This window comes from Staurois parvus, unplaced genomic scaffold (genome assembly GCF_062004578.1).
Source record: "Staurois parvus isolate SC_StPar_1 unplaced genomic scaffold, SC_StPar_1.0 ptg000716l, whole genome shotgun sequence".
Taxonomy (NCBI): domain Eukaryota; kingdom Metazoa; phylum Chordata; class Amphibia; order Anura; family Ranidae; genus Staurois; species Staurois parvus.
This window is the reverse complement of record NW_028318512.1, coordinates 1,505,663-1,533,655: the sequence shown is the minus strand read 5'-3', so window position 1 is coordinate 1,533,655 and position 27,993 is coordinate 1,505,663. Positions and strand designations below refer to the sequence as shown.

The 27,993-nt window shown below is 40.5% G+C and overlaps 1 protein-coding gene across 1 annotated transcript in view; it reads left to right on the top strand.

The window, feature by feature from the left end:
- LRP1B (LDL receptor related protein 1B) overlaps positions 1-27,993 on the top strand; it is a 2,076,109-nt gene that overhangs the window by 1,920,684 nt on the left and 127,432 nt on the right. Inside the window, exons 73-75 of the mRNA XM_089653623.1 lie at positions 12-134; positions 393-527; positions 15,927-16,061. Coding sequence (XP_089509749.1) covers positions 12-134; positions 393-527; positions 15,927-16,061 — 393 coding nt within the window. The remainder of the gene's footprint in view (positions 1-11; positions 135-392; positions 528-15,926; positions 16,062-27,993) is intronic.

The following is a 27,993-nucleotide window of genomic DNA, read 5'->3' as shown; positions in this document are numbered from 1 at the left end:
TTGTTTCTAAGTCAAATTTCCCTGCCCACCGACAAGGCCTTTCCGCTGCCACAACAACCGTGTGTGCCTAAGGACAACGCAGATTTGCAATGAACTGGATGAGTGCGGCGATAACTCTGATGAGGTTCACTGTGGTACGTAGAATTTACCCTGCTCAGCTCTGAGACTAAATTAACCTAATCTGAGAGGAACCTTCGGTGAAAAACATAATTGACCTTAATTGAAGTCTTAATTGAAAGTTTATGTGTGCCATAAATTAGGTTCTGAAACAATTATATTTGAAACGCATGAGGAACTTTCTGCTTCTTGGTCAGTGGCTCTACATGCTGGCTGCATTTTAATGAGCATGCAAGGCTAATTGTGATTTATTTTGTTTTCCTAAAATTTGGTAGGTACAAAGCAGAAAGTGAAACCTTGCAAGAAGGATGAGTTCACCTGTGGTAATAAAAAGTGTATCGCATCAGAGCTGCAGTGTGACCAGTTTGATGACTGTGGAGATGGAAGCGATGAGCGAGGCTGCAAAGCAGGTACATTTCCTGGTATTATGAAACCTTGTCTTCTAGCAATCTGAACAGCAGATCATTTGTGAAACTCCACTTCTGTTGAGAAGAAAATAAACCTCCCCAAGACCAGTTACTGTGTGTATTTTGCAAAGATTTTAGCAATCAAAATTGCAATTGAATTTTGCATTAAATTTTAGCAATCTCCAATTGCAGAACCCTACTTGCTTCTGTTCTAAGGTGATTGCTCTAACTCTCTTAGAGATGAATTCCAGGTATGGATATTTTATACAATGTTACATTGATCCAGCTAGGATCAATGGAATGGATCATACCTGGCCGATGTCCCTGGAAGCAGGAAATCACTGTAGTAGACACGACTACTCCGGTGATCTCCAGTTGCTTCCAGGTCCCATGTTGAGCGGCTGGCCAGCTGCATTCAGAACACAGGTCAACTGCAGAGCAGGGGCACTTTTCAGTAAATGCTTTGCGTTTTCTGAATGAATGCAAAGCATTCTCTGACTGAACAAGCTGCAGAGGCAAAGAGGTGACATCATACTGTCCACCTCATCCAATCAGATACTGCTTTGCATACATTAGGAAAATGCAAAGCATTCTCTGAATGGTGCCTGTGTCCTACTTAGCACAGGACCTGGAATAAGTTGGGATACCTTGAGTAGCGATGTCTACTTCAGTGATTTCCAGCTTCCAGGGGCATCAGTCAAGTATGCTATATACATAATTAAATATATGTATAGCCGTGCGCCCATGCTCATCCTGAAGAAATACTATAAACAGCAGCAAACACAAAAAAAGTGATGACGAAACATGTCGGACGGAGCTACGCACTGACATCATCAAGGTCTGGGGAACGGTGTATTGATGCCGGCTTTTGTGTATTTACATGTGCATGTTGTTTTTAACAAATGTCAGTATATTTTTATGAAATAAATTAATCCTTGAAAAGATTTTGCACTATGGAGAAGCTCTCTTCCTTCTTTGGCCTTACATGATAAGATCATACTGGGTGGATCTGTTCCTGTCCATTAGCGGTACCTCTGTACACTATCGAGGCTGCTGTATGAGCACACATTGGAAGATAATCTATTAAGCTCTATCTGACCATCCTTATTATTAGATGGCCAAAGCAAGCGGGTAAGCGTGCATCCCGTAACCACTTTGGGTGAAGGTATTGGTCACTGACACTTCACAATAGTTGGATGGGTTACATTTTTTCACACAGTTGCACTGGTCAATATTGGATGGGACTTTTTCTTCATTCATATGGACTTTTCTGTTTCTGTATATAAAGACTTTGTTTCATACACACATTGTATTTACATTGTTTATCTGATATGTGATGTTTATATAATTTTAACACTGAGATATATATTGTTTCTTAGTGCAAAACATTCATATACAGTTGCAAGAAAAAGTATGTGAACCCCTTGGGATTACGTGGAGTTTTGCATGAATTGGGCATAAAATGTGCTCTGAACATCATCTAAGTCACAACAATAGAAGAACACAGTCTGCTGAACATAATACTACACAAACATTAGATGTTGCCATGGTTTAATTGCACATAACATGTAAACATTCACAGTGCAGGGAGGAAAAAGTATGTGAGGCCCTAGCTTAATGACTTCTCCCAGAGCTAATTGGAGCCAGGAGTGAGCCAACCTTGACTCCAATCAGTGGGATGATATTGGATGTGTTGCTGACAGCTGTCCTGCCCTTAAAAAACACACACCTGTTTTGGATTTACTGGTTTCAAGAAGCACTGTCTGATGTGAACCATGCCTCGCAGAAAAGAGCTCTCAGAAGACCTACGATCAAGAATTGTTGACTTGCATGAAGCTGGAAAGGGTTACAAAAGTATCTCCAAAAGCCTTGATGTTCATGTGTCCACGGTAAGACAGACTGTCTACAAATGGAGAAAGTTTAGAACTGTTGCTACTCTCCCTAGGCGTGGTCGTCCTGTAAAAATGACTGCAAGAGCACAGCGCAGAATGCTGCATGAGGTAAAGAAGAATCCCAGAGTGTCAGCTAAAGGCCTACAGAAATCTCTGGCACATGCTAACATTTTTGTTGACACATCTACAATAAGGAAAACATTAAACAAGAATGGAGTACATGGGAGGACACCACGGAGGAAGCCATTGCTGTCCAAAAAGAATATTGCAGCACATTTGAAGTTTGCAAAAGAGCACCTGGATGTTCCACAGCACTACTGGCAAAATATACTGTGGACAGATGAAACCAAGATTGAGTTGTTTGGGAAGAACACACAACACTATGTGTGGAGAAAAAAAGGCACAGCACACCAACATCAAAACCTCATCCCCACTGTAAAACATGGCGGAGGGAGCATCATGGTTTGGGGCTGCTTTGCTGCCTCAGGGCCTGGACGGATTGTTGTCATTGATGGGAAAATGAATTCCAGAGTTTATCAAGACATTTTGCAGGAAAACGTACTACCATCTGTCCGCCAACTGAAGATCCGCAGAGGATGGGTGATGCAACAGGACAATGACCCAAAGCATACAAGTAATTCAACAAAACAATGGCTGCAACAGCACAGAATACGCCTTCTGGAGTGGCCCAGTCAGAGTCCTGACCTCAACCCGATTGAAATGCTGTGGCATGACCTTAAGAGAGCGATTCACACCAGACATCCCAAGAATATTGCTACACTGAAACAGTTTTGTAAAGAGGAGTGGTCCAAAATTACTCCAGATCGTTGTGCAGGTCTGGTCTGCAACTACAGGAAACGTTTGGTTGAGGTTATTGCTGCCAAAGGAGGGTCAACCAGTTATTAAGTCCAAAGGTTCACATACTTTTTCCTCCCTGCACTGTGAATGTTTACATGTTATGTGCAATTAAACCATGACAACATCTAATGTTTGTGTAGTATTATGTTCAGCAGACTGTGTTCTTCTATTGTTGTGACTTAGATGATATTCAGAGCACATTTTATGCCCAATTCATGCAAAACTCCACGTAATCCCAAGGGGTTCACATACTTTTTCTTACAACTGTATGCATGCTATATACAGTGGGGCAAAAAGTATTTAGTCAGCCACCAATTGTGCAAGTTCTCCCACTTAAAAAGATGAGAGAGGCCTGTAATTGGCATCACAGGTAGACCTCAACTATGAGAGACAAAATGAGAAAAAAAATCCAGACAATCACATTGGCTGATTTGGAAAGAATTTATTTGCAAATTATGGTGGAAAATAAGTATTTGGTCAATATCAAAAGTTCATCTCAATACTTTGTTATATATCCTTTGTTGGCAATGACAGAGGTCAAACGTTTCCTGTAAGTCTTCACAAGGTTGGCACACACTGTTGCTGGTATGTTGGCCCATTCCTCCATGTAGATCTCCTCTAGAGCAGTGATGTTTTGAGGCTGTCGTTGGGCAACACAGACTTTCAATTCCCTCCAAAGGTTTTCTATGGGGTTGGGATCTGGAGACTGGCTAGGCCACTCTAGGACCTTGAAATGCTTCTTACGAAGCCACTCCTTCGTTGCCCGGGCGGTATGTTTGGGATCATTGTCATGTTGGAAGACCCAGCCACGTTTCATCTTCAATGCCCTTGCTGATGGAAGGAGGTTTGCACTCAAAATCTCACGATACATGGCCCCATTCATTCTGTCCTGTACATGGATCAGTCGTCCTGGTCCCTTTGCGGAGAAACAGCCCCAAAGCATGATGTTGCCACCCCCATGCTTCACAGTAGGTATGGTGTTCTTTGGATGTAACTCAGCATTCTCTCTCCTCCAAACACGACGAGTTGTGTTTCTACCAAACAGTTCTGTTTTGGTTTCATCTGACCATATGACATTCTCCCAATCCTCTTCTGGATCATCCAAATGCTCTCTAGCAAACTTCAGACGGGCCCGAACATGTACTGGCTTAAGCAGGGGGACACGTCTGGCACTGCAGGATCTGAGTCCCTGGCGGCGTAGTGTGTTACTGATGGTAGCCTTTGCTATGTTGGTCCCAGCTCTCTGCAGGTCATTCAATAGGTCCCCCCGTGTGGTCCTGGGATTTTTGCTCACCGTTCTTGCGATCATTTTGACCCCACGGGGTGAGATCTTGCGTGGAGCCCCAGATCGAGGGAGATTATCAGTGGTCTTGTATGTCTTCCATTTTCTAATTATTGCTCCCACAGTTGATTTGTTCACACCAAGCTGCTTGCCTATTGCAGATTCAGTCTTCCCAGCCTGGTGCAGGTCTACAATTTTGGTTCTGGTGTCCTTCGACAGCTCTTTGGTCTTCATCATAGTGGAGTTTGGAGTGTGACTGTTTGAGGTTGTGGACAGGTGTCTTTTATACTGATAACAAGTTCAAACAGGTGCCATTGATACAGGTAATGAGTGCAGGACAGAGGAGCCTCTTAAAGAAGAAGGTACAGGTCTGTGAGAGCCAGAAATCTTGCTTGTTTGTAGGCGACCAAATACTTATTTTCCACCATAATTTGCAAATAAATTCTTTCCAAATCAGCCAATGTGATTGTCTGGATTTTTTTTCTCATTTTTTCTCTCATAGTTGAGGTCTACCTATGATGCCAATTACAGGCCTCTCTCATCTTTTTAAGTGGGAGAACTTGTACAATTGGTGGCTGACTAAATACTTTTTTGCCCCACTGTACATAGTGATTCAAGGTAGGCCTGTGTAGCTATGTATATATAAAATATTCAAACCTGTAGGCTAAATGGTAGGGCTTCCTATACTCATTGAGTGAGTCACAGTGTTGCAAAAAAGGAGAAAACCTGCAATACGGTAAATATTCCAGGTGTGTAGCACTCTTGGTGCACTCTATGGTCAATGTGTGGACACCTGACCATCACACCTACATGAGAATGTTGAACATCCCATTCCAAAACCATGGGTATTATTATAGAGTTGCCCCTCCCCCATGTAGCTATAACAGCCTCTGCTCTCCTGGGAAGGCTTTCCAAAAGATTTTGGTGGGCGGTTGAGGTAATTTATGCCAATTCAGCCAAAAGAGTACTTGTGTGTTCAGGCTTCATAGGGTTGAAGTCAGGGCTCTGTGCAGGTTACTGGAATCCTCCACTTCAAACTCCTCAAACCATGTCTTTATGATTCTGTTGCAAAATTGAAAAATGCTTCTCCCAAATTGTTGCTGTAAGGTTGGAAGTGCACAATTGTTTAAAATGTATGTGTATGCTGTAACATTATCAGTACCCAATTTAATGGAAATAAGAGCTCAGTAATTTGAGTTACTTACTTTAGGCCATAGAGTAGTTGTGATGACCAGGTACACAAAAATGTTTAGCCATTTACTGTAAGATTCCCACCGACAAAGAAAAACTGACCACAGTAAATCCAAGGACAGTGGTGGAATGCCTGGAATTTTAACCAAAGTTCCGTAAAGTCTATAGGGGAAAAAAGGTAATCACGCAAGCAGGAAATCAGGTTTCATAATCTGTGCAGGAAAATGTGCATAACCAATACAAAAAAATGTAGGTGATATTAAAGCTTTGTTTTTTTTTTGTATAAAAATAACAAACGTGTAATAGTTTTGCAAAGAGCAGCCCTGATCCTCCTCTCCTCCGGTCCCCTGCCAACGCTCCTGGCTCCTCCTTTTCAGCGAGTGCCCACCATAGAAAGCTGCTCATTCCTGAGCCTCCCTGTCTGTGTCTATTGACACAGACAGGGCGGCTCCACCCCACTCCCTTGTCACAGAAATTCATTGACAGCAGTGGAAGCCAATAGCACCCACTGCTATCAATCAGCCCAGCGAGAAGGGAGAGCGTCACTGCTCTTGTGCACAATGCTAGATTGAGATCAGGCTCAAGTAAGTATAAGGGAGGGCTGGGGGGAACCTCCGGAACAGAAGGTTTTTTTTACCTTAATGCATATAAAGTATTAAGATTAAAAAAAAAACCCTTTCAGCTGTTACAACCACTTTAACATCTGGTATCCAGATTCTGCCCCTTTTTCTCTTTTTCTAACCAATGGTGATACCAACAAAACATGGTGGACAATGTGACAGTTCTTCCATGGTGACATAAGTTCCCCCATCCCATGGACCCAGCCTACCCATTGATAATGCATGTGGCCAATCTGTCCATAAAACATAACTCTTAGGCTTCATGCACACAGGGCGTTTTAATAACACTGGTAACATTAGCTGTGTAAAGTCACGTTAAAAATGTGAGTTTTTCAGCGTTTGTGCTGTGTTTTTTGGAGTTTGCATTTTTTAGCAATTGTTTTAACATTTTTTTAACCCCCCCAATTTTATTTTGCAAACAAAAAGTCCAAAAATGCTGGTTTGCCATGTTTTTCCGCGTGTTGCCATGTTTTTCTGCGTTAGAGCATTTTTACAGCTAAAAAAAACACTAGTTCTGAGGTTTTTTCCAGCCAAAAATGCCCCTGCCAAAAACAGCTGATTACAGTCTATATGTACATGGGCACATAGGATAACATGCTGGGGAGTTTACTGGCTGTAGAAAAAAACGCCAAAAGCCAAAAATAGCAGCTGTAAAAATGTCCTGTGTGCATGAGGACTTATAGGTGAGCATACCCCAAAGGCAACTGGGGCTTGTAGCTGTATGTGCTATTTTCATGTTTCCTTCTCTTTTCTTTTCATTTTCCTGTATATCAAAGATTTATATTTGGAATGTTTTAGTAAAATGTCATGTTTTGTTTTGTTTTTCTTCATTTTTTTTTCTGAAGATGGAAACATTTTTTTTTTTTTTCTGGAAAGGTAAAAATGTATAGAGCAAATCATAATTTAACAGGTGAACTTTGGAAAAGGTTAATGGAAGGTAAACTGATTGCTGTGAACTTCGCTTTAGCCTTGTGCAAGACTGACACTATAAATAGACTGAAGACAGAACCATCAGAAAAAAACATTTTAGAGAGCTCAGCAGATGACTGCTTGTCACCCCCTGAACACAATATATTAAACACATTTTTGTATTTAATGGGAAAAAAGTCATATACAGTACACTAGTCTTATAGTCTATATCTTTAGGGCTAACAACAAATTGCAATAGTACTTCTTTGATTTATAATATGAAATAATACACTGTATCTGAAGTATAGCAGTTACAATATGGAACAGAAAATGTGGGTAAAGTATGAAAATCACCTTTAAAAAATACAGTCCAGGGGTGGACTGACCATTTGGAAACTCGGGCACGGGGTCAGTAGGGGGCCCCATGAGATGCCCCTGGTATCTTTTTCATAGGCTTTTTTGAGTTTGGGCAAGGACACAGTGGCCCCATGATCCCCTATTGTGCAGGGGCCCCATGAGTTGTCAGTCCGCCCCTGACACAGATAAAGTACGAAATAATGACTGTAGGCTGTATTCACACCATTATGTTTATGATAACAGTGGAAGGAAGGGATGGTCACAGTCACTAAAGCAGGCCAGACATGGGTCGAATTCTGAACGATTTTTCAATCGAAAATTGATAACATCGTTCATTCTGTAATCTGATGGTGCTACCAATGATTTTGAAAATCAGTCATTTTTCACGAGTTTTCCAGCATGCCCGATCAGGGGCGGACTGACAACTCATGGGGCCCCCGGGCAATAGGGGATCATTGGGCCCCTGTGTCCTTGCCCAAACTCAAAAAAGCCAATGAAAAAGGTACCAGGGGCATCTCATGGGGCCCCCTACTTTTCCAGCATGCCCGATCAGAGGCGGACTGACAACTCATGGGGCCCCCGGGCAATAGGGGATCATGGGGCCCCTATATCCTTGCCCAAACTCAAAAAAGCCTATGAAAAAGGTACCAGGGGCATCTCATGGGGCCCCCTACTGACCCCGGGCCCTCGGGCAGTGCCCGAGTTTCCAAATGGTCAGTCCGCCCCTGTGCCCGATAAACGAAATGGGGAGGAACCAGGAAAATCGGCCGGTGCCATTGCCCCACTAACACAGCTAATATTGCCTGATTATTCTTAGGTCCGATTTTTGAATGAAAAATGTATGGCCATCCTAAGTTGTTCAATCAGAGAACATCTTTTATTCAAAGAAAAAAGTGACCCCCACTGTGTTCAGTGTGCAGAGGAGAATCTGCTCCTATAAATCCCAGATGACTGTAGGTAGCTGTAAGTAGCATGGGCTACTATAGGCATTTGCAGCATCCCGGTGGCCTTCTGGTTGTGAGATATGCATACTTACATTGAGCCAAACAGACCTAATAAAAGTGTGCAAAAAATGATAATTCATGGAATTTAGCTATAAATTGTCTATTCATATTTTTAGGTAAACTCTAGTCGCCTATACTTTATACCCATCAGCAACTTTAATTTAAAGCCCAACTCCGAGAAACCTAAAAATGATCCCTCGCAGTGGGGATGTGACCACACTGCCAGAGCTAATTGCTCATTTAGGTTTAGGGGACATAGAGAATAAGATCTGTTTACCCAAACCTCTGCAGTGTTAGACCGGTCATAGCAGCGTCTTCTCCCCTTTGGTCCAGAAGTCTAAGGTCCTGACATCATTGAGACCAATGCAGGGACATGGTGGCACAGAGGGACGGTCTCCCGCCAGAGTGTGGGAGAGCGCTATCTGCTGGGGGAGCAGAGGATTAAAGTGGTTCTAAAGACAGATGGTTCTGTGTGCTGCTCCCCCCAGCAGCCTCCTCTAATACTCACCTGAGCCCCTTCTCGATCCAGTGCTGTGCGCAAGAGCCTCTGCTGTCCTGGGACTTCCTCAGTCATTGAGAAATTGTCTCCCACTGCTGTTAATCAAAGCCAATAAGCCAATGAGGAGAGAGCAGGGGTGGGGCCACACCACGGCTCTGTGTCTTATGGAAGCATAGAGCCGGACTCGGGAGCGAACATGCACCAGTGCTGTTGGGGGCACTGGTCAAGGGGTATGACCTAAGAGTGCCGGTGGGGGGGCATGAGAAGAAGAGGATAAGGGCTGCTCTGTGCAAAACCACTGCACAGAGCAAGTAAATATAATATGTTTATTTGTTTATTTTTTTTTTAAGCCGAATCTTTAATACCACTTTAAGTACAGTACTTTAAAGTGCTTTTATTCTCCCCTTGACTAAACAAGCAGTGATGATTTTCAAATTTACTACAATTGGGCTTTAAAGGATTACTTCACCTTTTTCAGAAAAAAAAATGCAAACGAACACCCTATACCCTTCCCACCCCCAGTTGCACTTACTTCCGTAGATGACACAGTTTCATTGTCCATGCAGACTTGCGCAGTGGTCCTGGAGTTTGAAAACGGGGCTGTTGTTCCTGTTCTTTCCTTAGGGACGCCTAGACTGATCAGAGTGGCTCTAATTGGTCAGCACTGGCACATGACTACACTGACCAACCAGAACCACTTTTATCCATCCCGGCATCCCTAGGAAGAGAAGAGGAAGAACAGCCCAGTTTTCAATCCCCAGGACCACTGCACCGGACTGCATGGATGGTATAACTGCATCACCTACAAAGGTAAGTGCAGCGGGGACCAATGTAAGTGGGGAGGGTGCACGGTGTTAGTTCACCTTTTGGTTTTTACTGAAAAGGTGAGCTTACACTTTAAATGTATGATGCTCAGGCACTGCTGGCTCTTCAATAAAATATTGGCACATGGTCATGTAATCCCAGCTGAGTGAACATGAAAGAATAACATTCATGAAGTATCAGCCAACTTACATCACGGTCACCTTTTCAGACATCATAAGAGCGATGTGTATTTATCTGCCCAGCAAAACTGCTAACATATACAGTACATGTAACTAAACATTTGACTTTTTGGGCCAATTGCAAGTGAAGATCTGGTCAATTTAGTTTATTGACCTTTGCATAGTGGTCTTTGTCTATCTACAATGCCCACAACTTATATTTTTTGTATTTTATATCCACCATCCACAGCCTTTGTCCCCCTGGTCCTCAGCATGTTCCCCTCTGGTCACAGAGCTGCCTCCTGCGTAGGATGGCTTCATGTTTTTTTCTGCTTGAAGAATTTTTTTTTTTTTTTTAAGTAAAATAGATGCAAAATCCACTATAAAGAGAATAACTGTCACAGAACCTGAGTATTGCTATATTCTACCCACAAGGGAACATCTTCTGTGAAATGCAGATGAAAGGCAAACTGCTCACCAGGTGGATGGACCAGATAACAGGCTTGAGTACAAGATAACAGATTTAATCAACATCCATATTTGGCCAAAATCTATAATCAGATTGAAATTCAAGTTGATTGTCCACTACAACGGTTTTCTGGCAGCTTCTCGCGGCTGAGTCTACCAGGCCCTCGTCACCTCTCAGCGCCAAGCCTCATTTGTAAAATCAAGAGGCCAGGGAGAGGAATTTGCTCCTTGGACAACACTAGCCTGGCAAGTTTGCTTGTATTAAACAGTTAAAGAGGACCTGTCATTAAACATACTGAAAAGACTGCCAATGACACTGCTGTCAGAATGAGCTCTGATTCAGCATTCACAACATTTCTATTTTATAACAAGGACTGGTTAGAAGTGACTTGACTGTAGTTTCCCAGCTTTCTGTCTAAGGTCAGGTTCACACCTATGCATGTTGCGTTTTGGGGTATTTTTGTCAATAGGAAAGTATTGACTTCGATGCCACTTTTATGCAACTTGGATGGATGGGTGTGACTTAGATGCGACTTTGGTGCAACTTTGGATGGGTGCAACTTTGATGTGCCTATGGATAGGTTCATCTTGGATACAACTTTGTTGCGACCTTGGATGAGTGTGATTTGGATGCAACTTGGGTGCTACTTTGGATAGGTGTGACTTTGGTGCAACTAGGATGTGACTTTGGATGGGTGCAACATGGATGCAACTTTGGATGAGGGTGATTTGGATGCAACTTTAGATGTGACTTTGATGCAACGTCGATGCAGCTTTGGATGGGTGTGACGTTGATGCCACATCCATGCGTCCTTGGATGGATGTGACTTGGATGCAACTTTGACACAATTTTGGATGGGAGCAACTTGGATGTGACTGATGCTACTTTGATGCTATCTGAGTGCCAGAGAGTGAAAAGTTGCATCAAAGTTGCACTACATGAACAGATCTGTCATAACAAAAAAAAAGTTACATCAATGTCACACCCGTCCAAAGTCACATTAAAGTTGCATCAAAGTGGCATCAAAGTACTTTGCTACTGGCAAAAAAAATAAATGCTTAACGCATCAAAACACATCAAAGCACTGTGTTCTTTTAAAAAAGTCCCTGCCCTTTTCCAAAAACGCATTGGCTAAAAAACGCATAGATGTGAATGTGTCTCATAGAAAACCATGTTAAATGGAGTGTAGTGCGTTTTTGTAAAATGCACTAAAAATGCATGGGTGTGAAGCAGGCCTAAAAAGGCTTTACTGCCATGCACAATGCTGAATGCGATGTGGTGCTATTCATTTTAAATGGAACACATTCTTCTCCTTCCACTCTTTTGAATGGCCAGCAATGCACCTAGCCTGCACATCACAATGCATGTGTGTTTTAGTTCACAACAACATATAGATCTCTACAATGTGGGGTGCCGCATTGTGAACATAGTACATGTATATATTTATTTTCAGGTACTTATATATAGCGCCGTCAATTTACGCAGCACTTTACACATATATATTGTACATTCACATCAGTCCCTAACCCTCAAGGGGTGTACAATATAAGGTCCCTAACTCACATTCCTACATACACATACTAGGGACAATTTAGACAGGATCCAATTAACCTACCAGCATGTCTTTGGAGTGTGGGAGGAAACCATAGTACCCGGAGAAAACCCACACAGGCACAGGGAGAACATGCAAACTCCAGGCAGGTGGTGCCGTGGCTGGGATTCGAACCAACGACCCTAGTACTGCTAGGCGGAAGTGCTAACCATTTAGCCACTGTGCTGCCCATATATAAAAGTTGCCCCTAAGATCAAATACCTAAATCACTAGCAGCTATATTGTGTTGCTTCCTCACAACCTGTTTTATTCCCTAAAAGCCCACACCACTTGAATTGGTCACTTTGCAGATCCCAATGTGGCAGGGGGCATGTGTGCATCCTGGCCTGCTGCCTTTGCAGCTTAAAGGGAGAAATTGGGGGCAGTCTAAATGCAGATCAACCATATGTTTTTACTGCCCACTGACCACAGGTGTGAATGCGCCCTAAGTGTTCTGGGCCACCTCCCAGCCAAGCAGAGGTCCTCCCATAGAGTACACAAAACCACCCTGTTCTTAGTGAGTGACTCGTAAAGTATCAGTACAATGTTATCGAGAGAAGTCACAAAAACAATGCAGAATAAGATATTTCATTTTATAACCTGCATTAGAAAAAAAAATACATCTGCAGTCGGATTGGCTGCTGTAGACAGTCCAGACACTTTTCCTTCCTCTAGCTTTAATATATCAGCTCAAATGAGTAACTTTTATTCTTCCGGCTAGAATGGAGAATTTCGAGATATGAAGCATATTTCATTTTATCTCTATAAGGAAAGTATGTCCCCACTGCAGTGACATATATTCTGCCCGGTCTGCTCTCTGATAAATAGTCCATGCTGACATTTTTGCCTTGTGCAGAAAAGTTTTGCATCTACAATGGGAAATATGGCAAGGCTGGTCCACAAGGAGCATTTGACATATTGCAGCGATAAAGGAGCACCTTATATATTATTTTTACAATTTCACAATTTACTGTGTAATGCTAAGATTCCCAGAGCATCGTGTGTGATATTTTGGAAATTCTTGAAACCTTCAAGCCTCATGGCTAAATGTTCAAAAAGCTGCATTTGTTTTATTAAAACATGTAAACTCTAGATTTAAGGGTACCTGTCAGAGTAGGAATATGGGAGCAACCAGTACTGACTTAGTGAAGCAATGCTGATGATAGCCCTAGATCTGTACCTTCAATAACCACTTTGTGGTTCACTGAATCGCAACAAGAATAAAGGTGGTTACGATGGGGCTCCTGAATTTTGTACAAGTCCCAGCTCAATGACCCATTAAGTAATGAAGCAAAGATAAGGATTACAGCACAGAGACCTTTGTAATTTCTAGTAATGTTCTGAAATGTGGGGCTTTTTCCCAATTCACAGCACAGTCAAGGCTATGTGTACAGCCAGTACCTGAGATCAAGTGTACTCGACAGACACAAATGAACCAATTTAAAGAGGATGCAGGTGCTTTCAGACACCCCAAGGGGCCTACACTTCATCATTATTCCAGGAACCAAGTACAACACCTAACTCTCCTATTGTCCCCCTTGCCAGTTGTGAGTTTTTGCTAACACTGGCGTATGTCTTGCGGAGAACAATGAACACTGGAGATGTAAGCAATGTTTGACTGTAATGACATGCCACCAGCACTTTCCCTATGGAAGAATATTTCACATGTATAGTGAAATACTATTTCCTTCAAGGAAAACAAAGCAGTCAGAACATACTTGAATAGACACTCTTCATTAGGTTGACATGCAGTACTATACAAACTTTGTAGCCAGTTGTGAAAAAATGCTGTAAATTAAGAATGCTTTCTGAAATAGAAGTGTTAATAGGTTATTTTTTATCAATTAATAATATGTCGATGAACAGAAGAGACATCCAAATCAAATAAATATTTGGTGTGGCCACCCTTTGTTGTCTTCAAACAAGCATCAATTCTTCTAGGTAGACTTGCACACAGTTTTTGAAGGAACTTGACAGGTAGGTTGTTCCAAACATCTTGGAGAACTAACCACAGATCCTATGTGGTTGTAGGCTGCCTCAAATCCTTCTTTCTCTTCATGCAATTCCATACAGACTGTTAAGATTAGGGCTCTGTTTTTCTTTACGCTAAAAATAGTTCTGAATGACCTTGGCTGTATGTTTGGGGTCATTGTCCTGCTGCATAAACATGGGGCCAATTACATGGCATGATGGACAAGTATCTGCCTGTATTTCTCAGCATTGAAGATTCCATTGATCCTGACCATATTTCAAACTCCATTTGCAGAAATGCAGCCCCAGGTTTGCAAAGAACCTCATTATTGTACCAATCCCCAGCCCTTCAGAAAAACAATCTGCCTCCTGCTACAGTCAAATATTTAAAAATTTGACTCATCAGTCCAGAGCACCTGCTGTCATTTTTCTGCACCTCAGTTCCTGTGTTTTTGTGCATAGTTGAGTTGCTTAGCCTTGCTTCCACATTAGAGGCATGGCTTTTGGCCAGGCTTCCCCGGACAATAGGTGTCCCTGGGTCCCACTGGTGCGGCCAGTTCTGTGCTAATGGCAGTGCTGGATATCTTCTGATGTCGAAGAGAAGTAAGTATAATCTGTCTTTCATCTGCTGCATTAAATTTCCTTGGGTGACCACTGCGCCTACGCTTCTCAATATTGTCCATTTCGTTGTGCTTCTTCAAAAGAGCTTAATTAATTGCATTGATGCTGGTTTGAAGTCATAGGTTAGTCATTCCAAATATTGATTTTATTTAAATTTTGCTTGTTTGCTCACTTCGCAATTTGTAAAGTGATAAAAACAATTAATGTGTATTTTTTTGAAAGCCTTCTTAATTTACCACATTTCTTCACACCTAACTATAACTTTTGCATAGCAGTGTATATGCATTTTTAGGTGCCTTTGACCATGCTTGTTATTGTGTTCTGGAGAACCCCTATACAAGCCAAAAGGTTATGGTCCTAAATTACAGGTATGGTTAAAGAGACCCTAAAAAGAGATGCTTTAGTTGTAGTGCAGGTACCTGAAAGCACCTGCACATATCTGCTGTAGCCTTTCAAAAGTCTGCAGTTATGGACCAATCCTGGGCTGTTCTTTCAAGGAAAGGTCTAACACTTCCAAGTAGTTTTGGAGCTAGAAGCTAACTACAGCCCATACACATTCTTGTTGGTCAATCACAGTGATAGGCTTCCTCACTAGTCAAAAGGAAGGATGGGCAAGCTTGGCACTAGCAGGAAGCATTGGAGCTTTGCTTTAAAAACAGCCCGTATTGGGCCATAATGGTAGGATTTTGGGGGTCTGTCGAGGTATGTGCAGTCACTTCCAACCATTCAAATCTCCATAGTGGCCCTTTAATGGAATAGACAACTTTGCAGAAGAAAAAGCATATAAGTCCAGGAGGGTCTTTTTATGGATTCAAGTCAATAATAATATAGAATGTGACTTGTTTCTCTCTCTGAATCTACTGATGGTTTATACATGTGTTTTTATTGACTGTAGTATGCATGTGTGAATTGGCCAGGTTTGCTTTATTAACAGAGCTATGTTGGCAAATCACAGCTCCTTTTCTCTTCGTGAATTTCTCGCCGCAGCTCACAACTTCAGTTAAGTTATCCTAACTCCTAGTTTATGCAGCTGTAAAATGAATAATAGACCAAAGAGTATTTGTGAGAATCTTAGAGTTCTGTGACACTGCCTGCCGCCACTGTGATTTGTTTATTTCTAGAAATGCGCTCCTGACGAATTTTAATTTCCTTCAGAGCCCGGTGTATACTCCTGTGAAGCAAATGTAAATCCTTGCGGGGATGACGCCTACTGCAATCAAACCAGCACACCTCCTTTTTGTCACTGCAAGCCTGGCTTCCAAAGAAACTTCAGGAACAAACAGTGTGAAGGTAGGAACTTCAGATGGTATTGCAAAAAAATATAAAACCCAAGTTAGCTCGGATGTGGAGCAACGTGATTAACATTCCAAAGCACTGTCGGTTTTGTTACAAGAAAAGCTGCTTTCTATCTTCAGAGACAAGTTAATTCTCCATGCGTAGCAGAAGGAAGAATTGCATGGCATGATGAAAAACCTGCTGTAGCCAAAATGTACTAGAGCTGGAAGGGAATTCGAGCCTTTAATTCAGCAGCGTATTAGCAAAGCCAATTAATTAAATGAACATCATAAGATATTGCTGAATTTAATGACAAAATGCACTGCTGTCAACACCGCAGTGTCAATATTAACTGGCGTTCGTGCTTTTTCCTAATGCATCTATCTAGACACATTTTAATCCCCAGCGCATTTTAGTCATGGCGCCATAGAGCTTGATTTAAAAAAAAAAAAAAAAAGTAAGGTATTCATAAGTATAGGTAAGGTAGAATAAGTAGTATTATCTCAAAGCGCCAGAAAATGAGGGATTTAATCCGTATTTTAGGATTTATAAAGAAAGAAGACAACCCGCAAATGAGAATTTTCATTTATTTAATTAATTACTGTATGTGACTCTGAAAAATTCAGAGAACACTGAAGCGTTCGTTTTTGGTCTCTTTCCAAGTGGAGCTTACCTTACCATAGACATGCAGACACAATTGTGTTGAGAAGGACTGGGTTGTAGGCATTAGATCTGAAGTGGGTGGCCTGTAATATTTGAAGTAAAGTGCTATAACTTAGACTAGGCTTCTCCAATCTTAAAGAGACCTCTGGAAGGTGCTTCAGATGAAAAAAATGCAAGGTATTTGTGTGCATGGGTATGGTAGAATAAGTAATATTATCACAAAGCACCAGAAAATGAGGGATTTATTCTTTATTGTAGGATTTGTAAGAAAGAAGACAAATGGCAAATGAGAATTTTCATTTATTTAATGAATAACGGTATATGGTTCTGAAAAAGTCAGAGAACGTTGAAGCGTTCATTTTGGTCCCTGTCCCAGTGGGGGCACCATATATTACCATAAATTTGTAGACACAAATAGATTGAGAAGGAATGGATTGAAGGCATTGGATCAAAAGTGGGTAGACTGGAATATACCACAAGTCACTCAAAAGTAAAAAAAAATCCTGGCTCTGACTACTAAACCCTATCCACATGCTCCAAAAAAATCCAAATATACAACACTAAGGTGGACTAAACCCATACTTAAAAATCTGAGCCTTTGATGTAGCTGATATTATACCAGCAAAACCGGTCAGGCATCTTCTATACTGACCGCATTGGCAGCCCCCTGCATATCATTTTGGAGCATTATGAAAAGTATACTATATCTCCACCATCGCTACCTAGTCCACCATACTATTACCATAGTATGTAATGTTTGATGGCTTTCTACTCAATAGCCTAGGCTTGGGTTTCTTGAGTGCCTATTACCATTTACACCTATGGGGACTTTTCTACCATTGATGTATGTTTACCTTGTGCCTGCTGAGTGGTATGGGTGCAGAGCCAATCTCCTTGACTTTGGTGTTCTGGCCAATTTACTGTCTGATATTACTCATTTTACGTTCTACCACTAGAATTTGGCACATTTTAGAACTAGTTCATTACCTTGGGGCTATTTCCCTGGATATCAACACTGTACATTTACATGAATAATATTTTACAGCCATCAATCTATCTAATGGATTGTCCTTTTTTAGGAGCCATAGTGGTTGGTGATGTGATGCCACTTGGTTTATGAATCCATTCAATGATATTTGAGAGGATTATATAGACCATATTGATTTTATACCTTATGTATTTTATTTTAGATCTTTTTAGACTATCACTTCTTTTGAATTATATAGCCCTAGTTAATACATTCCATGAGGGGTACATTGATGTACCCTTGTTGGCAGTGTGTTTATTTTTGTAAGTCTTGGCCAGGAACGTTAATCTTTTTGTGGATAATTTTATTGCAGTTGATAAAGTCTAGTTTTTAAGTATAGATTTGATCCATCTTGGTGTGCTATAAATACAGGTTGTCCCAGGGTGTCCCTAAAGTCTGGATACATAGGCAAAATGCATATTTTCAATACATTTTTCAACATTTTATTTCATTGGAATATTAATCAATAATATCTTCAATGTAATTTCCACCATTTGTGATGCAAAGTTCCATACGTTTTGCAAGTTTCATTTGAATCCAATGCAGTAACTCCACATTTCCATCAATTTGAGCAAATTCGTTCATGATGCATTCCTTCAGGTGATTCATATCTGTGATTTTCATTGTGTACACCTTCTCCTTTAGTATACAGCAAAAAAGAAGTCAAGGGGGTTAACGTCCGGTGAGCTTATATAATGATACATTATATACCTATATATATATATATATATATATATATATATATATACATATACATATACATACACATATAGTGACTTTAGGAACACCCTGTAGAATTTGTTGAGCTTGTGGATGGGGTTTAGTTCATTGTGTACACCTTCTCCTTTAGTATACAGCAAAAAAGAAGTCAAGGGGGTTAACGTCCGGTGAGCTTATATAATGATACATTATATACATATATATATATATATATATATATATATATATACATATACATATACATACACATATAGTGACTTTAGGAACACCCTGTAGAATTTGTTGAGCTTGTGGATGGGGTTTAGTAGTCAGAGCCAGGATTTTTTTTTACTTTTGAGTGATTTGTGTGATTCTTAGTATACCAACAACTCCTCCATCTTTCTCTTATATAAGATGCCTCATAGATACTGTATGTACAGAATATATGATAATTACGTGGATACATTAAGAATTTTATTAGTTGATTTGGGACTGGAATATATGAAGTAAGTCCTATGACTTAGGTTAGGCTTCTCTAATCTAGGAAGAAACCTCTAGGAGGTTGAAATTCTAGATATGGCCCCACAAACACATCTGATGTTCAAAGCTTAAAGTGTTACTGCAGGACCCTGCAATCACTATATCTGGTCTCTCACAGTACACAGAACAGGGAAGTACAATTATTTTAGTAAATAGAAACTGCTAATTACCTTTTCTCATCAGCAGTTACAGCAGTCTTGTGACTTCTATCAGTGTCCAGACGAGCACTGGTTAAAGCTTGTAGGAGGCGTTTTCTCTCTACTCTAGGAGGATGCAAAACCTCTGACCTCTGTCTGGACAGTGCTGTCCCTGTACTGATCATATGCACTCTCCCAAGAAAAAAAAACCTCTCTAAACTCAGCATGTGCAGAATGACTATGGTTCAGACTGTCTTATCAGGAGATACGATGTGGACATTTAGACAAGAGGAGGAACAGAGAAGTCAGGATCAAATAGCCTTTTTACACAATACAGAGGTGTAACCTCTTAGGTTACACAGTGAGTATAACAAGCATGCTTTACTGCATATACAGACTGATTTCACTGTTGTGAGTTTAGTAACAGGTTTACTGTCCCCAGCTTACACATTTCCCGCACTGTGGTCTGTAAATTCATGTACTTGAACTTTTGGCTACAATAAACATGTCCAAATAACTTTGTACCTGCTTTGGCATGTGAAAATGTAGAACCTAGTTTTAGGTGTCCTCGGAAGCTTGAACAAAAGTTTTAATTTGGTTATACTTAGAGGTCTAAATGGCTCTGTCATTAAATAGAATAGTTTCTGTTTAGGCCAATGCCTGCCTTCCTTCCCGGCTAGGCCTCACGATGTGCACAAGTCACTCAAAAACGCCAGTATTTTTACAGGGCAGCTACAGAAAGTATACTAATGATTTAATTAAAACATGAGGTAAAGTAGCTCAAAGTAAGGGCTCATATATACTGCAGCTGCTAAACTGACATTCAGGAGCAGTTGAGCATTTTTTTCAGTAGCCCCTGAACTCTCCTTTATGTTTTCCTATGTGTTCATATACACATAGTCGTTTACAATAGGCAGTTGAGTTTACAGGCATTTTCTTGAAAGCACAAAAAAACACATTCAGGAGTACAGTTTACTGCCGTTTCAAACGACAAACGCTTGTAAACGCGTGTAAACACGTTTATGCACGTTTGCATATGTCTTCTGGCTGGTCCATATCCAGATGCTGTCCAGTGCCTTCTTTTCTTCATCAAAAATGCATGCACAGTGTTTTCCATGTATTCAAATGGACCCGGTACACCAGTGCAGTCAGTTCCAGGTTTTGCGTGAAGGAAAAAATGGTAGAGCGTGCCGCATTATGCTCATGATGGGATCCATAGCGAATACAACCAGAAAAGACAGGTCATCTCAACACATACTGCTCTCTCTGCTTCTGCTCTCTCTATTTCTCTCAAAATGTCTGAAATAGTTAATTATTTACTATTTTTCAGTGCATTCTGGGCAGTTGGTAGGGTCTCATGAGGTTATCTTTTAAAAATGCTTCTAAATGCAAATGCACATAAACGCGGCTAAACGCACATCAACGCGGTAGGTAAACTGACGTTTTTAACCTACGTTTTCTAGCAATCGGTTTCCAGAGGTCAGATTAGTTTTTCAAACACCCCGTGTACATGAGCCCTAAAAGAATACAGGAGTCACGGTATGATGTTTTTGTTAAATTGACCGTGAAGAGTAGCCAGAAAAATGCCACTCTCCAAGAAAAAGCAGCAGTGATACTTTGACTGATTGCACAAATAAATATACTGTATGGCTGTGTCACTCCCAGGGATGGACTGACCATTTGGAAACTCGGGCACTGCCCGAGGGCCCGGGGTCAGTAGGGGGCCTCTTGAGATGCTCCTGGTACCTTTTTCATAGTCTTTTTTGAGTTTGGGCAAGGACACAAGAGCCCCATGATCCCCTATTGCCCGGGGGCCCCATGAGTTGTCAGTCCGCCCCTGGTCACTCCTAACACATAGAGATCCATAGTGGTAATGTCAATTTGACCTGACCCTGGCAGGGGTCAGACCTGTCATTAGCTAGGTAACTAAACATTTAACAAGCTGCTAATTCACTCCACCAGGAAAGCATTATCTGGAATTGAAGTAGAAGATCTGCTGCTGAAAACTATTGGATTTAGGAGTTTTTTTAATTATTTTATCCACAGATGTACAAAATAGTATAATTTCAGTTTTGCCTATCTATCAATGTTTTTCCCAAGAGCTGCATTTAAGAGCAGATAAATCAGATTCAGCCCCACACAGTAAAATAAAATTTGATGAATGAATATTGGAATTTGGTTATTGCTAAATAAAAAATAACAGATCTTACCCTCTTTTGGGCACAAATTCCCCATCTTCATTTCTCGACAGATTTCTCTTGCTTCGCTTGCAGTTACAGCTGTAATGTGAAAGCAATTAATAATAAAAGCAAAAAAAAAGTTGACGGCACATTTGCAGGCTGAACTTAGGATCCAAAGGACCCCACAAGCACACAGGGATTGATTTAGAAAAAGGCAAACAGGCTGTCGCTTTGCAAGGGAAGTTCTCCCAAAAGCTTAGTGAATGCTGAAAACTCATTTTGCAAAGAATACCAAATGGTGTGCAAGGAAAATAAAAAACACATTTTTTTTTTCATTTTTGCTTGCACATGATTGCATGATGGAAATCAGCAGAGCCTTACCTCATTCACTATGCTCTGGGGAATTCCTTTGCAAAGTACAACTTCCCTTTCAAGTGAACACCATCTTGCCTTTAGTAAATCATCCCACAGTGTTCCCTCCAAAAAACTAAAATAGGTATTTGGAGGCTCTACAAGGACTTTAACTTGTAAATGCTTTAGGCCATGTTGGATTTACAATGAGGCTTGTTTCGCAAAGGTTTCAGCTTATATAAGAGCAGTGTGAACAGCAAGCTTTGAAAAAGCATTTGCAGAACTTTCAGCAAACTTTGTAAACCGTTCAGCTCCAGTTTGTAAATGTTGAGCACAGATCCTAATGGAACTGTTGATAGCCACTTTATGCAAGCTGCTAGCAGGCTTCAGAACTTATTGAGCCTTGTTGAAAACCTGCTGAAGCCTGCTAGTAGCCTACTTAAAGTGGCAATTAACACTCCCATTAGGATCAGTGCTCAACATTTTCAGACTGGAGTTGAATAGCAATTTAAAAGCTTCAACAAAGCAAATTCACCTTCTCTTATACAAACTGAAGCCCTTGTGAAACAGGCCTAACAGCAGCTAAGCAGATCTGAGGCTACCATAGGTTGAAAAAAAATATAGATGGCGCCACAGAAAGGATATTACTCTCACTAAACCAATCGCAGAAAGAAAATATAAAAATAAAAATATTAATTCTGTATTCTACCAGCTGCAAAATCCGGCCTATAACCATAAAGTGTATAAACAATAAAACAAACAATTTGCGCTAGTAAATGTGAAAAAATTGTCCCATAAATCATATAAAGTCCCATAAGGTGACTCTTAATTGGTATAATTAAGGAAAAGGTTTTTCAAACAAAATCCACCGGAAAAAACTGTGTCAATCCACCACTAAACTAATTAAACTCACCAGAGCTATATGCTGTTAATGTTATAAATCAGCATAAAGTGCTTTTTGCTCTGGGAGCGATGTTCAGCAGACTGATGAGACAATACTTGGCTTTAAGCTCGATATCCAGGGAGCAATACTCTGCAATAGCCAATACTTGGCTTGAAAATCGATATCCAGGGAGCAATACTCTGCAGTAGGATGTGTCACTAGATAGATCCACTAGTTATAGACACCACCATATCCATAGGGTATTAGACCAGCCACTCGGGAGAAGAACAAAAGCTCATGGTGCGGTACCTTTTAAAATCATCTCTTTTAATACACACACATTGCACACCAGCATCAACAGCATATTGGGTAAAACAAAAATGAACCCATCCGCCTTACACATGCGCCATACCGACCACTGGGAACGCAATGACGTCACATCAATCAAGCCCCGCCCTACGCGTTTCGTCATCGATGTCCTTACGGAGCGGATAGATACCATAGGTTGACTCCAGTGTAAAGAGCAACAACAATATTCAAGTGTAATAACTGACCATTCCAATCTCACTTTATGGGATTGATAACATGCATTGGGTTACTGTATATTACACTCTGCTTTGTTGCTTTATCAAATTATCCCTTGTGTATTATAGATGTGCACAATTAAAACTGAGTTGAAGTAAATGGAGTTTTGTGATAAATACAATGTCCCTGTATTTATTCCTATGACTATTGTGGGGCTGTCAACTTTCTCCCATCCACAAAATGCGATAGCAATGGTAAATTCAACTGGGATTAGTAAATCTCAGACTTAACAGCCATGTTCTCTCCGGTTATCCTGCAGGAGGCTAGATAATGTTTCTGGTGGGTCCTGCCAATGTCAATTTTTGAGAAAAAGAAATACTTTTTTTTTTGGAAGAGAAATTGATTTTTTTCCTTCTTTCTACAAACAGTTTGGATGTTGCAATATACTGCAAGAGCTGAGGTCAAAATTATCTATGGTAACCTGGAAAAGAGGAACAAAAGGTTGTGCATCACAACTGAGTTTAGGATTCTTTCCAAAGAAAGTGCACTTTTATTACTTTTTTTTAACTCATCAGCTATGCTATTAGCTGCTGTATGCAGCCAGACTTTGGCCTCGAGTAAAGCAAATATTAATGCACTGGAATTTTAATAACATAAGTTTTGTTTTATGCACAGATTGCTATAACTTCTGAATATACAGTATGTATAAAGTTGCGGATAGTAGCAATATTTCTTGAAATAATGTTTACTTATATCGGTACATTACAAATAGTAGAATAAATGGAAAGCACTGTTGGATTTAGTCCTGTGATTCTAGGGTTCGATTTCTAAATGATATATCTGCATCATTGAACAAGCAGTAAACAAGATGTCTGGAGACCGGAGAATAAAGATATGCATAGATGCAGATGTCACTGCGGGAAGGAAGAGGAGACAACTGAATGTTCTTTGTAGTGCCGAGATACTGTATCCAATTCACCCAATGGAGCAAAGTGGCAAGATGTTTAGTAATTCTTGCCCTATTCTTGTAAAGTAGAGAGAAAAATTAGGTCAGGTGTCAGAGAGATTTACATGCAGGTTGGGCACTTTTGACAATTTTATGTCCCATTCACATCTGTGCAGGCTTGTTAATATTGTGAATCATTGCCATGCATTGCACTAAACAGCCCATTGACAACAGTAGACTGGCAATGCATCAAAAATCCTCAAATGCCATCAAACTTGCCTCAAACTTTTTGATGCAATGCACTGCGATGCACTATGGTGCATTATTTTAATGATCCTTCTGTCTGCTCCAAATTAACTGTCATCATGTACAAGCCAGTACACCTGTATGATTTGCACAGACCCAATCAGTGCAGTGCTGTGAATCCTGTCTAACCGCTAATAGAAACACCTGGATACATATATACATAAAATGTGTTCTTAAATGTTCTTCAAGAGTAACTCCACTTTTTTTGTTAGAAAAAGCACTCCCCGCTGGGTGATCTATGTACATTGCAGGGATTTTAACAAACTGTGTTCCAGACTCCTACCTTGTGTTATTCTAAAGAAATACCTGTTTGCCTGTGTCAATGTGCAAAATGAATATGAATGTGAATGATTTTACAATTATCAAACAGCTGCTGGACTTGCAGAGTTCAAATAAGGAAAGTGGCGGGGTCTGCATTCCTTTAGATGTGATTTCCAGTTGGGAGTATCTCACCAAAAATGACATTTTTGTTGTGGGGGATGCCCAAAATCTGACTTGTATCTTAGTGCAGACTTCTGGGAAAATCAGTGAGCCAATCACACAAGCAGGAAATTAGATTTCTGGGGGTGTTCCGTACACCATCTGTGTACAGAACACTTCCAGTTAGCCATATTGCATTGAATGTTACAGAAAATTACTGCACTGCAGACTGAAAAGGAAAGGTAATTTTTGGTGTTCTAATAAATGTTTATGGAAATTTACAATACAAGGATATAAATGTGAAGCAATGCATGTACAGAGTCATATTACATTACATAACTCGGAGGTCCATGGTTTAAAAAAAAAGTTTGGAAATAATAAAGGCCCAACAGAAAAATCAAACATGTAGTTGGCAAGCATTATAAATTGAGCTGCCTCTCATGTAAGGAGTCAAGGAATAATTGTTGGAAAGGTAATTTTTAATGACATTCAATTACAACATGACATGCGTAGCAATTGTATATACTGTATTATTATTTTTTTATTTGCTATTTTTTCCCACAAAAGTGGAGTTAACCTGTAATAAAAGTGAGATAATATATAATTAAGTGAAGTGCATTTGCACAATGCATGTTGCACTCATAGGGTCTCACTATGGTGCATGCCATGCATTGCAGTACAATGCAATGCGTTTGCACTGTCTTAGTGCATTGGAGTGCTATTTAAAATGAATGTCACCGCTATGCATGTAACGTGTTGCCGTACATTTTCTCACTAAAAAAAGATGGTAAACAGCCCTAAAGATGCATTAATGGTCTGAATGTTTGTGAAAACCTGACCATTACAGCTACAGTATATGAGCTTGTTGGACACCCCATTCCATTATCAAGGACATTAATTTGTAGCCACCCCCTTCATCATTTGTGGCTACGAAAGCCTCCACTATTTTGGGAAGCCTTATCACAATCATTTGAAGAGTTTGGAGTTGGTGAGGTTATTTGTGAGGTCAGGTACTGATGTTGGACAAGAAGAGGGATGAGGTGACAGCAGACATCTTGAGTTTTTCCTCACCAAGGAGACTTGACATAATTGAAGTCCAAATGTATTTAATAAAACATCCATAATCTCTTCAATGACAATCCCCACCCTAGGACCACCCCTCTGACACATTTCATCCAATAGGCCTTAGTTGTAGTCTTTTTTGGAGCTAGCTTTGTGCACAGTAAAGCTAAAACAGAAAAGGACATTCCCTAAACTTTGTCAACAAGGCTGGAAGATCACAATTGTTTGAAATATCTTTGCATGTTGTATTAACAGTACCCTTCATTGGAAACACCTGAGCTCAACAACTTGGAGGGGTGTCCACATACTTTGTGCAATATAGTGTACTTCGAATGGCCCAGATTGGTATTGGGCTTCAAGTCAGGAGCAGAATTGGGACACTTAAGGAGAAATGGTTCCTCATTTGTCTATTTTCACTTCTCCAGCTCCATATGTTGTAAAATTGAAAAAATTGGACCAAAAATCAATATCTTGTCTTGGCTGACCAAGCTTTCTCTTTCATTCCTTTGAAAAATCAGTTTACAGGTTTACTACAGTTTCCAGTTTACTTTAGTATACTATACTTTGTAAGAGCTGTTTGAAAAGCTTCCTTCTTATATGCTCCTTTTTTTTGCTAGCCGCTTTAATGTAAATATACCTTTTTCTGGTTTTAAATTCAACTACTCCCATGGATGATAATGAACGATGGATTATCAGTGTGGTCATTGTCCAACACATTATCTCCTTCCCATCTTCACTGCCATCAGACAGTTCCTCTGTCTCTATTTATGTATTTTTGCCGCTCATGAAGGACATCTTTCTGTTTTTTACCTCTCTTTCACCTTTCTCCCTAAAAGGTTTTAACTCTCATCATCTCTTTTACCTCGTCTCTAGCTGCTGGGGATATTTCAATTCATCCTGTTCCTGGCTTACCTTTTCTATGATTTCAGGCATTTCAATGTTACCAACCTCATTCAGAGGATCCCTACACACACACACACACACACACATACACCATATTTGATATAGAAAATAATATCTGGAAGCCATTAGTCATCACCTAACATAACACTGTAAACTAATTTCAGTAGATACAGTATATGAAAGTATTTAAACTCTATTATATATGATATATGTATTTATTTTATAAATGCAGAAGTATAAAAAGAGCAGGATGTCCCTAGTGTATCTGAAACCAGTGCTTTATTTAGACCTTGGGGGGTTCGGGGAACTTCAAGTTAGGGAGCCCCTCAACATAGATACTCCCGAGATGAGAGAGTGAGCATCATCGATCGTAGGTACCTTTTTTCACTGAGTTCTCTGTTAAATCATTCCGGACATTATGTCAAGTCGTATCTCTTTTTGCGGGGTGGACAGTGTTGACAGGCGCACAGGAGGTGGTGTATATGAATCCACAGGCTGAAAGGTTTGGGAAATGGAAAGTGCTAGGCAACAGCCCCGACCCCATCAGGTGGGAGTGAAGATGATGACCAGCATCAATTATCAGAATGAGAAACATGAGAGGGAGGCTTGCTCCCCCACCTGTCAAGGGGCTAATCCAACACTCCACAATCTTAAATAGGATAAACGTTGGTTGTAAGTTTTACCCCAATTTACGAGATTGGTCAAATTTGGCACAGGCTTGACCCTGGATTGTTTTTTGTCTAGAATGACAGCAAAGTGTCAGATGAAATCAGCAGAGAGTAGAGGACCTTCCTTCCTTGTGTGTCTTGTCTTGATTGTAGTAGCAAAGTCTACTCCTAACCAGTAGGGTTTTTCCGTGTCCTGAATCCTTCAACCAAACTTCCCACAAGTGATTTTCCAACATTTTTCAAACTTTTCCCTTGTTCCACCTACTTGTCTCTTGTAAACAAGGCAATACATTCTGTGACACAGTCATGTTAAAACAAATGTAAAATATCTGCCAGAAACCCTCATCCTTTTCTTTGCCTCTGAAGTCAGACTTAAAGTGGTTGTAAACCCGTACATATACCCAGTGAAGTGACTGTCCTCAGGTGATACACAGATATCAAACAAATCTTCCTACATACGTTGTATTGGTTTATCTAGGCCACCTTTTCCCTACATCTATTCAAAGTTCAGAATGTACACAGGATCTCTGAGCTCTGAAAAGCAGTGGGAGTGGAGCTGAAGTTATTTAAGTGAGGAGAGCTCTGAGAGCTGACTGGAAGGAAGGGTTACTGTCAAGGTCCTACCTTTCTTGTGCAT